Here is a 14,468-nt window from a genome sequence, read left to right as displayed (position 1 = left end):
TTTTCATGGGGTTGCCATGCCAAGCTCAGAGTCACTTCCCATGATCGACTGGTCTTCCCAATCTTCTGGTGACGCAAAATCAGACACTGAATTTTATCAAAGGTCAGAAAAGAAAGCATTTTACATATGAAAAGTGGAAGACATACCGGACGCCATCTCTTCTGGCACATCTACAGATAATTGATCAATCGCACTAAGCACAGCTATCCTTGAATTAGCAAGATTCCATCAAAAAGGAAACATGGAGACTAGCGCACCTTCAGCTTGTTGCATAAATTCGGCATCCTCCGGTTCACCTTCATCGAAATATTCGCGCAAACAGTGAGTGATGACAAAAGTAATGGTATCCACAACCTTGGCCTCGACATTTTGGCCAGGTTGCACGAGATATGTCTTTCTCAAGCGGTCTATGCACCCTTCAGCGAGTTCTCTAGCGACTCTGTGGAGGGATGTATTGTATTCCTCGTCATTCTCATTCTGCTCCTGATTGAGTAGAAGCTCACGCAGCATGTCGAAAGTTATGTCTTTGACCGTCTTTTCGGGATATATGAGAAGTGTCGGCGCCCAATCAGGGATACGCACGAGTACTTTCTCGCTAAACCACCGTTCGTCCTTTTCAATTCTTTCATTCCGACAAGTGACTATGTTAGTGAAGAAAGTAATATGCTCTCTTCCACCGCTGTTATTGATGGATTCCACTCCTTTAGCAACGTAATCGATCAAGTTGATCACTTGTTCCTCATCGGGGCTTTTCATGCAGAATACGGTAGCTGCCTCTAAGAATGGAGCGCACAGTTGTGCAGGAGCCACCCGAAGACCGTCTTCTAGGACCTTGATGATGTACTGTGACTTTTGAAGCTGTGGTTCGGCTTCTAATAGTTGACCAACTATGGAGTGACTGGCAGGAGGATTAACTTGATGTTGAAGAATTTTCCGCACAAGAACAAGTTCTTTAGTCTTGCCCTGGCCCAGGTCGAAAATGAAGCAGCTTTCCGTTTCACTAAGAGAGTATCGACCATTTTTCACAAGGCGAACACGATCGTCAGGAGTGGGTGGCAATGTGAAATCGATGAATTTTAACAAATTAGTAAGCAGTTCCATTAATTTCCTATGGGAAAACTTGCGGCCTCGTTCCACGAGCCTAAAGTAGTTGAGGTAATGTCTTCTCAAATCTTTGGAGTCTTCGCGGTCTAACCAAATAATCTCGAGACATTTGAGAAGAAATCCGTTGTCGAGAAGAATATCGATCTTGGGATTTTGAAACGACGTGAATAGAGACAAAAGTTCGAAATAGTCGTCCCAGGAACGGCTCGCGATGTGAAGAATAGGCCACAAATTGCTCATTGCAATCACAATTTGATCCCAAGATTCCGTATATCTTAACTCCCATTTTGCTTGATCGATTTCATCCATACCATTGTTTCCTGCCAGGTCTTGAAGCCTTGCAAGAGCCGACACGAAAATCTTTTTTGAAATATTTCGAACCGCTGGCTGGGTAGGTTTCAATATCAGATTGCGGAGTCCTGTGTCCCTCTCATTAATCCATTGGATAACCCTTAATGCCCCTTTAGGCGTGTCATATATCGCTTTGTTGAATTCGGGGAAAACGCGATCTAATTCTGGCAACTCTCGGCATCTCGATATCAATTGATCAAATGTATCCATGGCAATAAAAATTGCCGTTTTTTGCAGTCTTGAAAAGTCAGGCTTTCCTGACGATACGAAATCATTAGATAGATGAAGCAGGTATCGAACGAAAGAGGCATGATATGGATCTAGAAGGCAGTATGTTCGGATGAAGAGTTCATTCTCCATAGCGATGTGGTTGCCAAGATCAATGGGCAATTTGACGTGAACAGGAGTATCCTTGATAGTAGGCTGATAGATTTCTTTGGCCGTCTCCATGCTGGTGACGCGTTGGTAGAAGAGCATATAAGCATTCCAGACCTTCCCAAACCGTCCTTGTCCCATGGAAGTTGCATGAAACGACTCGTTCAGTCCACCGAAGCATTGTTCCGCGATTTTTGCCGGTTCGAATGAACTGACATCGGCATCATTGAATTCAACCCAGGACTTCTTTGAGTCGGCTACAGGGCGTTCACGAATATAGCTGTAGTAATGGCCTGACTCCGCAGTGCCACTGTGGACCAGAACACCCACCAACTCGAAGATATCCGGCTCAAGTTGATTGTCAGGATCAGAGAGGAATTCCACTTTATAGGGAGTCATGTCAATCCGTTCTGGAAATTGAAATTCGTCATTGATCTTGCTCCGCATCATGGTGAGCATGTCAAAGTCGAAGCGTTTTAAGTGGAAGATCAAGTTGTCGGGTACATCTTTCAGACAAGCCCTGTTTCAAATTAGTGAACGATCAAAAATTAGAAAAAATCCTGCTCACCGTTTCACTGCATCAACGTGTTTCTCACAAGACGTGCATGAGTATTTATTGTCTTGCAATATATCAGCATCAGAAGAATAGGAATTTAAAAAGGAAACATACCCCCTTGCATAACCTCTCCCTCGACATAAGCTTGCAAGCTCTCTTCCAAATTGGCTTTCCCTTTGATATCGCATTGAATAGCTGAAAAGGGTTCGAGACGCTCTGATATGTGCTCGCATTCCTTCGACTTAATTTGCTGCACAAGCTGGCCGCCGTAGAATGTCCTGAAGCGTTTCTTGTCTTCTGGATCCAGAATTTGTGCCTCCCATCGATCGAAAAGAAGATTGTAAAACTCATCAACATCCATCTGAATGGTCACGTCAATGGGCTCGTTGTCGTAGGTTCTGATACACCCAACGGCTCCTTCCGGATCGACGTATCTGCACCAAGTCTCTTGCATGTTTCCAAATATCTTTTTCGTCTCTACTAAAAGTCTCTGCGATTCGGGTTCTGTGAGGGAGACATTGAGCATGAATTCCCGGAATGAAATGTTCATGAAAAGCTGGGTGAAGAGAGAGTTGAGGTAACAAGTGTTCGATAGATTCTTTAGCCCTGCATATCCTTCGGGAGATCTGATTGCCTTCAATCTGTCGGCGGCCCATGTAGTATTGTACGTGTAATCTAGAGTAACCACTTGTCAGCAGGGAATGTGAAGCAGGCAAACAAGGCTAATCCGTACCATGAGGAATGAGATCTGACATCAGATCGATGACCTTGGCATAGTTATCTGCTTGTTTGCAGAGCAAAACAAGAATGTTATACAGCTCTTCCCTCGTTTCTCCATGCATGACAGGAATTCGTGGGGTGATAATCTCTGTATCCGAGGGCTCTGATAAGTCAGGAAACAGATAGTTATTGATCAAGCTCTCAATAAGGCTCCTAAAAATAGTAAGCAAAGGCTGGTATTACACAAGGAAATGGTTTTTTTGCTTACGTTGCGTTGAGCTTTGTGTTTGTCTGTTCAGCAACGTCCAAGCACCAACGCAAAAGGCGCGCAAATCCCAATATGACATGGTCGACTGGCTCTCGTCCCACAAACTGCCATATTTCGTTAGAATTTTCACACTCATAGCGGCATAAAGACATACCTCTTGAGTTTTGTGGCTCAACATAGCATCACTCCACTGAGAAACGTATTCAGTAAATATAACGTCGTGTGGCGATTTTTCAGAAACCGAGTGAAAAACTACCAGAGCCACAGCAAAGAACTCCTGGGATTGATCTGCATATTGCACAGAACGTCGCATATTTTGAACGAAAGCATCCCATATTGTCGCCATGATATCCAGAACAACTGGGGTTTCAGACGGGGAAGAGCCATCCGCATCGGTCGTCCCCGTACCATCGTTCTTTTTCTGAGGTTTAGGCGGTCCACAAACAATCTTTATTTTCTCTGCAATTTGTCGACGAATCGTATGCCGTTTCTCTTCTAACAGCAAAGAAAAGATTAGTAGATCAAATTGAGCATGTTTCTTTGTCACTTCCCAAAAGCCATGGTGAGAAACCGAAGCCTCTACGAGGACAGCAAATGAATTGCATATGACTTTTTGAATATCAGTCTCCGAAAATTCGGACTGGTCCATTTTCTGGCACGCTTCGATAAAGAATAATAGTTCCTTGACCAATGCTTCAGCGTTGGGTATCGTATGAGAACTTGTTGTTTTCACTAGTGAAAATAAGTATAAAGAACATCAGAAATCGGTGGTGATGAACGTACCAGAAAGACACAGAAGAAGACATTCAATAAGATGGCATGCAAACACAAGATTCATGTTGTGTTTCGATGCCGCTGCCATCTGGGGGCGTATTAGAGCATTTATTAGTATTTGGATACTATGGCGAAGGAAAGAACTGTTAGGTTCACCCTAAAGACTAGTTAGTGATCATGAACCTTCAAATGTCTAGTAAGCATACCTCAAGAGATTCCTCCCTTAGGCAGATGGAGAGTGCCTTCACAGAATACAAAAATTTATAGGGCTTCTCCATCGGAAATAACTTTTCCTCTCCATTGGTTTCGGCTCTCACAAGTCCCCGCAAGCGTTCCTGTGGTGGAAATACAATGAGGAAATCGTAAATTTCACGCGCGTAGCTGTCCTCCAGATCAAGAAGATCATACAGATCGTCAAAGTGCTTGAGTACCTCCGAATCGACTAATGTAAGCGATTGACGTCGCCCAGCAGTCATGAATCCAGGACCATCGGGGATTTTCCGGATGATCAGAAGCGCTTTGATATTAAGATCCCGTACAGTCGTGTTTGGTGTTTCCAGCAGATCAATCTTTTGGCCTCCATATATCACACTAAACTTACTAAATCCAGTTACACGTGTCAAACGATCAACCAATTCAGCAGCAGTACAAAGGTTGCCAATACGTAACGTGCGTATCTTCGAGTGGTTAGACTCATTAAAAGATTGGTATGAGATATCCACGGGTTCCCCTCTACCGATACGTTCCGGGAGCTCTGGCGGGGGACCTTGGGGTGGGCTGTATTGAGGTCGAGATCGAAGACCCTGTAGGAGTTGTTGAAGAAAAAGTAAAGAGCGGCTCAATTTCAAGCCTGCAGATTGAATTTCCTGCTCGTCGGCAGTCGTAACCATCATCTTATCTTCTCCATCTGCACTATCATTGAAGGACTTCAACTTCGTAGCGGCTGATTTTATCTGTTCAACACAACGGTCCACTAAAGAGATATGCGTCGCTTCGGCTGCGGAAGCCGGAGCTCTCCGTATCAGTAGATGGTCTAAATAGATCTCTATTGCGAATTGAGTTGCTCTCCCTTCGATTGTATTTGGAGGTGCGGTCAGGATAAAGTGCCAGATTCGCTCCATGCCAGGCAATGCGATAATCTCGTTCTCGTTAGCAACTGGTGGAGGGTTGAAGCGAATTTCATAGTGAACTGCATGTTCAGCAAATGACACGATCTCGGAAGAGTAGTTCTCCGGCGACACTTCTGGTAGATAATGATGAAGACATCGATCTACGAACGGGTTAGGTGCTATGCAATGTTTCATAGCTCGACATAACATTTCCCACACAAAGCCTCTTGCCTGATCGAGATTGCCTGTCATGAATACCCTGGTCCAAAGAAGGTCACTGAGCTCCTCTGTAATGGTATCAGGCACTTTATCGATGATACGGCCGAGTAAATGGACACGAGACGAAAGGGCGTTTTGTGAAAATCGGTCTGCAAGTTCAGTAATGTTTTCCCAGAAATGCGCGAACTCTGAGATAACCAGTGCTGTCAAGTCATAGTCTGTCGCAAGCTTTCGGATTTCTTGAGTGTCAAAGTTCATTGGAATCAACGCGTTTAATGCTTGAATGCTCCCAGACGCAAATTCATTTTTCTCGCCGATGTCTCCAATACATCGCTCGTAAACGTCCCGTTTGTCTGGTTCACTCATTCCAAAAAGCAAAAATTGTTGCAATTGAACTCCCGCAAATCTCTGAAGAGTGACCTTGTGTTCATCACTTATATCATGACAAGAATTTGACTCTCGTATTAAACGAACGCACAGGCGTAATGGAGTCGAATCAAGGTAGGCAGAGTCCGAAAAGTCATCGCGGTGACGTTCTTCATATTTTTCTCGCATTGTCTTGAAGAGAAGGTCGCAGAACTCAACGACACGTGTGTCAAATCGATTGAGAGGAAGTTCTAGGAGTTTGGAGGAGAAGTATAATAGGCTTGTAGACGAAGATGGATGCATTGTGATCGTACGACCCAGCATTGTCAAAACTTCTCCAATAGTCCTCTGGTCTTGGCTGTCGGTGACTGCTTTCCAAATAGTGTCGGTATCAGTATTAGTGTAAGTACCAGTTACGACGAAAAAGCCAACGATGTTGCCACTGCGGCTTATCAGTTGAGGATGTGATCCCACCCCCACGATGTAGTCGATGATACGAATGTCTCGTAGGAATTTCAAAAGGTACTGCACAATAGGATATTCAATGCCTTCCGGGTTACCTTGAATGTTTTGTCGCCAGATGCTGATGAGCTCCGCTTGCATGCTCTCCACACCCCAGACTCGTAGTTCCATGCGCCCATCCATGATGTGTCTTTTGAGAGAAGCAAATTTCCAGGCGTAATAGACTATTAAAGCGTAATCTTCATTTGCGACGTCAGGCAAGTCTAGGGAAAGATCCTCTGCGAGTTTGGTAGCAAAAGCTACATCCCAATCACAAAATAGGCGGAAAGCGACGCCAATTGAGCGAGACAGGTTGTCACTGACGTCAGAAGTAACCCAAGAAGCTTTTTTAGCAACCGCATTTTGATACTTCTCATTGACTACGCGAAAAAGACCGTAAGAATACTTGACGATGCGGTTGACCGCCGGTGTTTCCAAAAGATCTTCATCGGCACCGTGGGTGCGACGCTCATTTCGAGACTCAAGCATGTTAGATGCCACAGCCAGCGCTGGAACTAAGGCTGACGCTAGCTGAGGAAACCGCGTGAGTTGATCAAAGATTAATGAAACATACTCCGAAAGGTGCTCCAAAGCGTTGACTGGAGCATCAGAAATGTGATCGTTAATCCGCGCAACTAGGTTTGCAACTTTAGAGTGATTTAACCGCGTCAAAGCCCGATAGAATGGGATATTCGAAACCTGAAGGGTCCAAACAAGGGACTGCAAATATGGTCTGCAGATAGAGTCCGGCAACTGTATGTCTTGGTCTTGAGAAAGCAGGGTGAGATAACTAATGTCGAGGCACAGCATATGGATAGCGATATTTCCGAAATCGAAGAAAAATTCTTCTAGGTATTGCCATGTACCTTGACCTTGGCTAGTTTGGAAATTCACTGCTCGGCGCAGCAGTCCTTCAACTAGTGTAGGTAACTCTTCCCAAAATTCCCGATCATCCTGAATTGTATCCAATGTGATTTGTGATAAGTTATCGGCACATAGAGAAACCCATTGCTTGACGGCATTGAAAATCATCGTGTCTTGAGGATGACCTAGGACGAAGTAAGCAATTATAATTTTTGTAAAGTTGGAGAGATAGGAGCGATACCTTTCTCAATCATGTTCACTGTTTCTTCCAAAGATTCCCTCAAATCCGGGTTTCCACGTAACTTTGGAAATTGGTCGGCTAGTGAGAATGGTTCATGGACCTGAACAATTCCCGCTGAATGCTGCTCACGGAGGGCTTCTCCAAGTGGGCGCCATTGGGATGTATTCGGATCCTGGTCCATATCCTCCAAATCCGCCACTTCTATTTCAGGGCTATGGGCAGGCGAGGATGATATTGAAATGGCGGTCGAAGAATGGGCGCCAGCCATAGCCGTATCTTCTCCAATTGAGATCTGATCGTTTGCGACCTCCGAATGTATTTCATCTTCCGGTTTGGAGATTTCGTTGGCGGGAAATTGTTCTTGTGGGGACGGTATGGCTTGAGAGGGCGATTTCATGTTGATTGTGACCTGGCTGGATGAGGGTTGTAGAGACGGAAGCTCTTCGCGGGTTGGCGTTGTGGGCGGCGGACCAGTCGACATAGCCTCGCGAGGAAGACTATCGGGATCAGGATCGAGCCGAGGACGTTTCCTGGTAGTCTGGGAGTCTGTATCTTCCAAATAATCGTCGTGCGCTCGTAGAGAACCTTCCGGTGATACAGCACCAGGCGGGGTGCTGGTGCTGGAGCTGCCTAGCGGGGTACCTGCCATGACATTTTCCCTCTCGTCATCAGATCATTGAGAGAAGCGAGCAGCGAGTATCCAGCTAGAGTAGGACCAACAGCGTGTCTGGTGGTGGAGGCAAGATGGAGGGGGAAACGACGTCGAGAGCCAGCAGGCCCAGAGCTATTGCTGCCTTGTATTGGAGATTATTTCGAGTTAGCCGCGGAAGCTATAGGAAAGAAGTGTAAGAAGCGGGTGAGCGGCAGGTAAGGAAAGCTCGGCCCAAATCTCCAAAGTGCAGGTGCCCTAGTCTTGGAGATCGAAGCGAGCTTCGTTTCTAAGAATTAATTAGATATGAGGGTAGGGCGAACTGAGAGACGCAGAGACAGAGAGAGAGTATGTGTGCCGTGAGGAAAGGCTGATGTTTAGCGTCATAAGCTCGCCGGCAGAAAACACCATTTCGTGTACGGTAACGTACGGTAACGTCGCCGCTATCCGCAGCAGAATTGTTATTATCAGCACTGGTATTAGTTAGTATATAATTACTGCATACGCCGGTCTAATGCGCTTCCTCTAAGGCTATGCTAGGATTTGGCCAATTACTCTCATCTCATACCAACAAGCCTATGTCTTCGTTTAGTGGGCTGAGCTGTCATGATTGTATTTGGTTAAGTATTCCTTAGCCTGGGGAGGCATTCGGGTGTTTATCTGCAATTAACGCCCGCCTGCTGCTTTCTACACTCCTCAAACTTGAGCTTATCTTGACACATAATGCGCTGGTGTATGACCCCGAAACAAAGAACCATCACACAGACAGGTGCGTAATACGAAAGCTGTGTAATACGGGAATTAGATAGCAGATGATTACCGTCTTTGTACATCCCGCGCATGAAACGAGGAACTACATAAACATCATTGAGGAAATTAATTACCTAAAACGCGAGGGAAATTTTCTTCTGTTGGCGTTTGAGTTATCTATCAGAAGCTGCCTTGAGTCTGACGTCTGTAGTGTTAGAAATAAATTTTAAATGATTTCTTTGTTGAATAAGGTAAGATGTATACTTGTACAAAGCTGTCCCCTATTAGGCGCCGCAAGTGCTATGACTTACAATTTATACAATCATTTTGAAGATGATAAAATTTCTCAAATCTTTAATAAATATCACTTAAATCTTGATGTCAACCATCTAAGCTTTAGACAATAACATACATAAATCTCTTTCCATTACAGGCACGGAGAGAGTTCCAAGAAAAGCGTCCAGGCATAAAGTCTTTGAAAACAGACTAAAATTCGTACACCATATCATAAATAGATGACATATATGCCTGACTCGTTTAAGTATGAACGATTCAGATATATCTCTAAAACAGTGATTAATCCGGTCCGTCGAACTTCCTCTGGATCCCGACCCATGTATCTATCCATCCTGAAGCTTGGGATTTTGTTACAAGAATGAAGCCCTCAACAGTCTAAGATTCTCACCTCCAATACAAGTTGGCCATGACAACGGCGTTAATGCCTTCAACGTATTATTTGACCTTGCTGTCAATGGGCTCACCCCAGCTAGGGACACTAGCCGCGAAATATCCCATCGCTTGTATCGGTCTTCAAGAAGCCTACCAACGGCATCAAATCCTTGCTGAGCTGACATGCCCTTTAGACGGCAAATTGCAATTATATTATCTGGGACTCCTTCCGCCTTTCCGAGGTTAGACACGGTATGCCTTGAAGAGTTCTACTTTATTTGGAGACTCACCGAGATTTGTGAGAAGAGTTTTGTACTATTTGTAGGCACGTAAACAAGTTACTAACAATTAACCAAATGGACAAATGGACCTAGATAGGAGGTAAGCACCGATGCACCGACGAGTTATTCTAATATAATCCATTTATTCTTGACTGAACCTAATCAAAAGTGAATTACCACAGTGGAATTGTATTTCTTTTTTAACATTCTCGGTCTTTGCAATAGTGCTCGTGATTAGCCTACTCTCCCTGATGCCTGAACGTTACGCAAAACAGTAACCGGATTTTATCTAGAGACCTTCTTCTATTCATTATCAAAGATGGCTTCACGCTTTCATATCTCGATCTTAACTCTCACCGTGACAACTCTCAAGGTTGGAAACTACAGCTTCGAATAGAGCACCCTCCATATCGCTAGCGAGTGGACCCAGGAGCTGCGACAGCAATACGACACGCTGGTAGCGAAGTTGTGATAAAACTTCAGGAATATCAAAAAGGGAGAAAGAAAAATCAGGACAGTCCACATACCGAATGGATCTCTACGGCCTCCTAGTAGACCACACCGAAGATGAGACTCTCTCCAAATTCTGGGATCAAACAGTCACTGTGTCTGAATGGATTAACTGAGATCAAATCAAAAGACGCCAAAGATTTTCTACCGCTATGCCCTAGCTAACATCATGGGATTAACGCTTCAGGGATTCATGGGTTAGAATTTCGCATCTACCGGCACCGCGGAGGTTCTTGTTCGTACTGGAGGGTTCTCGACGCGCAAGTTGCTGGTCCACCTCTTAGATACCTTTCAGATTCTTCTTCAGGTCACGGAATCTCTAGATGCGATCAAACCAGGTGGTGTTGGACATGTGACAACCATCCGTGTTCGGCACCGACATGCTATGGTTCATGGGTGCATTAGCAACCTGGCAGAGGTGAAGCCTGATTATTTTGACTCCGAGAAGTTGGCACCCCTATCAACAGTCTGGATTGTATTCATTCCATCTCTACGTTTCGCCGTAGCCATTCGTGGCTACAGCTTCCCCTAATGGGTGTGCATCCTAGTTACTAAGAAACGGCTGACTATATCGCACTATTTTGATATGTCGCCTATGTCATTCGTACTCCTGATAAGTCTTTTATCAGTGTAGCCCGAAGCAAAGCTACTATGGAGAGTATACTGCTCACATCACGAATCAACCCCAATTCTCATATCAAGAGTCACAACTTTGTCGAGTGTCTGAAAGATCTGCCTCCCGTCAACATGTCGTCTGAGAATATCGTAAGCCCTATTGCAGGGTCCTCAACGGTGATGAGTTTTGCGACCAGCTGGGGTTGGGAAAGCCCAGATCGTACTCCTCTGCATGTTTCAAAGGATTCAGCTGGTTAGTCAGTTCTCTCGCCTTCATGCAGGGAATGAGCTGCACGATTGACCGGAGTATTACGGGCTTCTTCCAACGAGCACTACACCACGCTGTCATCCAGAGCATATCCGGGCTGGCAGGAGGATCCAAGCTTCAGTTCAAATACACTCCCAAAATTGGCAAGAAAATGGGCAAGGAGGATAATGATCGATCGACCATTTTCTTGCCTGTTTTTCTTTCTAATAAGACCAGTCAGCTATTGGCTTTAAGCGGTCTCGCTGCTTCGCTTACTCTCATCCAAAGCCTCCAATACGTTTCCCCTTTTAAGGTTGTTAGACGGGGCTTTTCAGGCACGTGTTAGTGCCTTTTCCCCTTGGCATTCAAATCCATCTCGGAAACCATAATCTGATTAAATTCTTTCGATGAGGTGGATGGTGCTGGGAATACTCTTAACCGGGGCGTAAGTGATCTTTGAAGTACTTTACAGATCTTCAGCAAAGATCCACTTTCTTCAGGATAGATAGTTACCAGTAAAACCTCGGATCAAGGGATCGATTTTGCACGGGTCTCCCGTCCCTTAATATGAGGGATCCCTTGTAGTAAATATATCCTAAGCAAGCTTGTTGATGCTATATAGACATGGTCCAACTAATATAAATCCACTAAGCTGAAGATATACTCCTGAAGGCTTATATATGGTCGTCTCCTCTCAATCTCACACAAAGACGGCGGTATAGTCAGTTAAGCCCATGCAAAGCCACATTCCGATCCGTAATTAATACGTGATGACCACTTAAATCAGGTTGAATTCCCCGTGAAAATTGTATTAGTACGATCTAATATTGATGATGATAAGGATGAGGATGGGGCCATCGGGCTTGTTCTTTGGTCCGCATAAGTCAATATCAAGCCAAGGGGGTGACCGGAAAAAGAAAACACCAAAAATCCGACTTGAAGAACTAAACTCGGGACTTCTTAACATCATGAATCGACCTAAAGAGGCGCTTTGAGATAGTTCAAATAGGTGACGATGTAAGCGAGTATGGTCAAGTCGGGAAGGCAAAGTAATTGCGGATATCGGCTTGGTGTTGAGAATCAACGTTCTTTGCTAAGAGGACCCTCTCGTGGCGGTTTAGAAGCTGTATAAGGGCTCGATTACCGTCAGGCTGCTGTTCTTCATAAAGACGAAGTATTCGTAAACTTTCCACGGCTTGTAAGGCCGAGATTATTGGATCCGGCTCCGTTTCATTGTCATCCTCATCTTCAGATTCCCGCATAGGTGCAAATTCACTAAGAATCATGGCATCAATACCAGTTAGACTGTCAGTGACTTCCTCATCTCGAGGATTAAGGAATTGTTGAACATCCATGGCGTCTTTTATATAGTTTGACTGTACAAGACTTCGGATTCCCATCCCAATCTCTGATTCAATTTGCCGAGTATCAGTTTCCTCGGCTTCGTCAAGAGTAAAAGCTTTCTTGAAGCAATTTATTATTGTCGAATCAGCCACATCCATATTCCAAGCAAGCAGTGACCATCGGATTGCATGTAAAACAGTTACTTTCGATACAGGATCAAATCCTTTATCAAATTCAGATAACATAAAATGAATCCACTGTCTTTTCCAATACGCTTTCCATGTCCGGATAATGCCTTGATCAAGAGGTTGATATTTTGACGTTGAATTTGCCGGAAGCCAGACGATAAGTGTATTCCTTAATTGGTTAATTACCTGCTCAAATGCACTGGCATGAGCAGAGACGTTATCCATAAGAAGAATAACTTTCCGACCAGTCATTAACGAATCAAACCACAGAAGCCACTCTTTAAAAAGAGAACCGATCATCCAGGCCTTCTTATTAGACCGCCAAAAACACCCAAGATTTTCAACATTTATACCAGCCCTAGCGATTGCTCTAGGACGAACTGCAGATCCAATAAACCAAAGTGGAAGACGTTGTGAGGCATCTGCATTACAGCAAAAATGGACACTGATTCGAGCTTTCTCCTTTTGTTTACCCTTAATTGAGCGTGTAGATAGACTCCGGTCAGGAATCATCTTCCAACATAGCCCTGTCTCATCGCAACTGAAGATATCTTGAGGCTGATATAAGGCTAAAAACCGGCGGATGTAAATCATATCGTTCTCTGCGTCCTGGGATAGACTTCCTGCTTCGCCATAGTTCAGTTTACTCTTAATCTCGGCGCATTTTTGGGACCCAACGAGCCAACCGTTACTAAATGGAGGCATAGGTTTATCGGGATAGATTTGTGACCAGAAATCCTTTGCTTGAATGCGAATAGCTTCTTGAGAAGCAGATATTTGCTTTTCCGCTCGTTTCAACCATTCAAAAACACCTTCTCGAGCTCTAGCCACTGATGTGCTAATCATCGTTTAATATTATTCTGGTATGGAGAGAGAGGGAGAGTCAAGAAACGCGAAATGAGCCGAGAGAATTCGAGATAGCGATGAAGAACTGATTTCTTGATTGTACGTTTTTTGGAACCAATTTTCAAGCTCAAAATTAGATAATTATGGCTTCGACTGGTACTGAACGCGTATAGCAGCTTTTTGCTCCTTGGGTATAGTTTTCCGCTATTATTTGATGTTTTTGTCGGACATGTTGACAGGATAAAATTTCTCGGTCAGATCAAAATAAACTTTTGTATGCCTCGATAACAAGGGATTTTTATGCAAATCTAATTTGACACGGTGTCCTCTTCCTTAATCTGAGGTTGCTAAATCCGAGGTCTTACTGCAGCTGGAACATAGCTACGTCAAAAATAGTTCAACGTTATGGGCCGTGGCTTTGCATCAAGTTTTTAGTGAAAGCATAACTACAGTCAACCCCCTTTATAAGCAACCACCTTTATAAGCAACTCCTCCTTATAAGCAACTGAACACCGTGTCCGAATTAATTTCTCATATAAATTCCCTTAAACCCTCTCCATAAGGTTGATTCTTAATTTTTCTCGTCTCACATACAAAGTTCCTTATAAAAAGGGAATACAAAAGGAATTATTACAGATTATGGACCCGATAGATGGTCTTGGTAATAAGAGTTACTAGTCTTAGTTGTCTTCTTGGTCCTGTTTATCATAAATGTGAAAACTAATAATAATGATTCTTATATACCTTCTCTTGGGCAGTAGTCCTTCTCGATGCTTCAGTATCTTGACCAGCCCACAGCCAATTTGTGTTCTTCTTTAATGTCTGCCCTATAATCTATGATCACTGGCCAGTGGCCATTGGTATATTATATATTGGCAGTTCTAGGTCTGTTTTCTCTATACACTATGAGGAAATGGCTTT

At 44.1% G+C, this 14,468-nt stretch overlaps 2 protein-coding genes across 2 annotated transcripts; one reads left to right on the top strand and one right to left on the bottom strand.

The window, feature by feature from the left end:
- Window positions 1-3: 3 nt before the first annotated feature.
- On the bottom strand, window positions 4-8,097 carry BGW36DRAFT_297844 (putative ubiquitin hydrolase; the record flags this gene model as incomplete). The annotated part of the gene is made up of 11 exons (XM_046211382.1): window positions 4-65; window positions 147-203; window positions 258-2,350; window positions 2,399-2,450; window positions 2,501-3,061; window positions 3,120-3,319; window positions 3,375-3,478; window positions 3,529-4,106; window positions 4,158-4,305; window positions 4,355-7,392; window positions 7,449-8,097. 11 exons carry the CDS (start codon window positions 8,095-8,097, stop codon window positions 4-6), a joined length of 7,542 nt encoding a protein of 2,513 aa, XP_046070945.1.
- Window positions 8,098-10,116: 2,019 nt separating this feature from the next.
- On the top strand, window positions 10,117-11,481 carry BGW36DRAFT_397669 (uncharacterized protein; the record flags this gene model as incomplete). The annotated part of the gene is made up of 8 exons (XM_046218323.1): window positions 10,117-10,170; window positions 10,195-10,254; window positions 10,298-10,402; window positions 10,510-10,754; window positions 10,775-10,844; window positions 10,926-11,059; window positions 11,089-11,383; window positions 11,407-11,481. The coding sequence occupies 8 exons, from the start codon at window positions 10,117-10,119 to the stop codon at window positions 11,479-11,481; spliced, it is 1,038 nt and encodes a 345-aa protein (XP_046070944.1).
- Window positions 11,482-14,468: the final 2,987 nt, after the last annotated feature.

This window comes from Talaromyces proteolyticus, assembly GCF_021365285.1.
Source record: "Talaromyces proteolyticus strain PMI_201 chromosome Unknown BGW36scaffold_7, whole genome shotgun sequence".
NCBI lineage: Eukaryota > Fungi > Ascomycota > Eurotiomycetes > Eurotiales > Trichocomaceae > Talaromyces > Talaromyces proteolyticus.
Note: the sequence above shows the minus strand (reverse complement) of the source record. Positions and strands in the feature narration are given on the sequence as shown.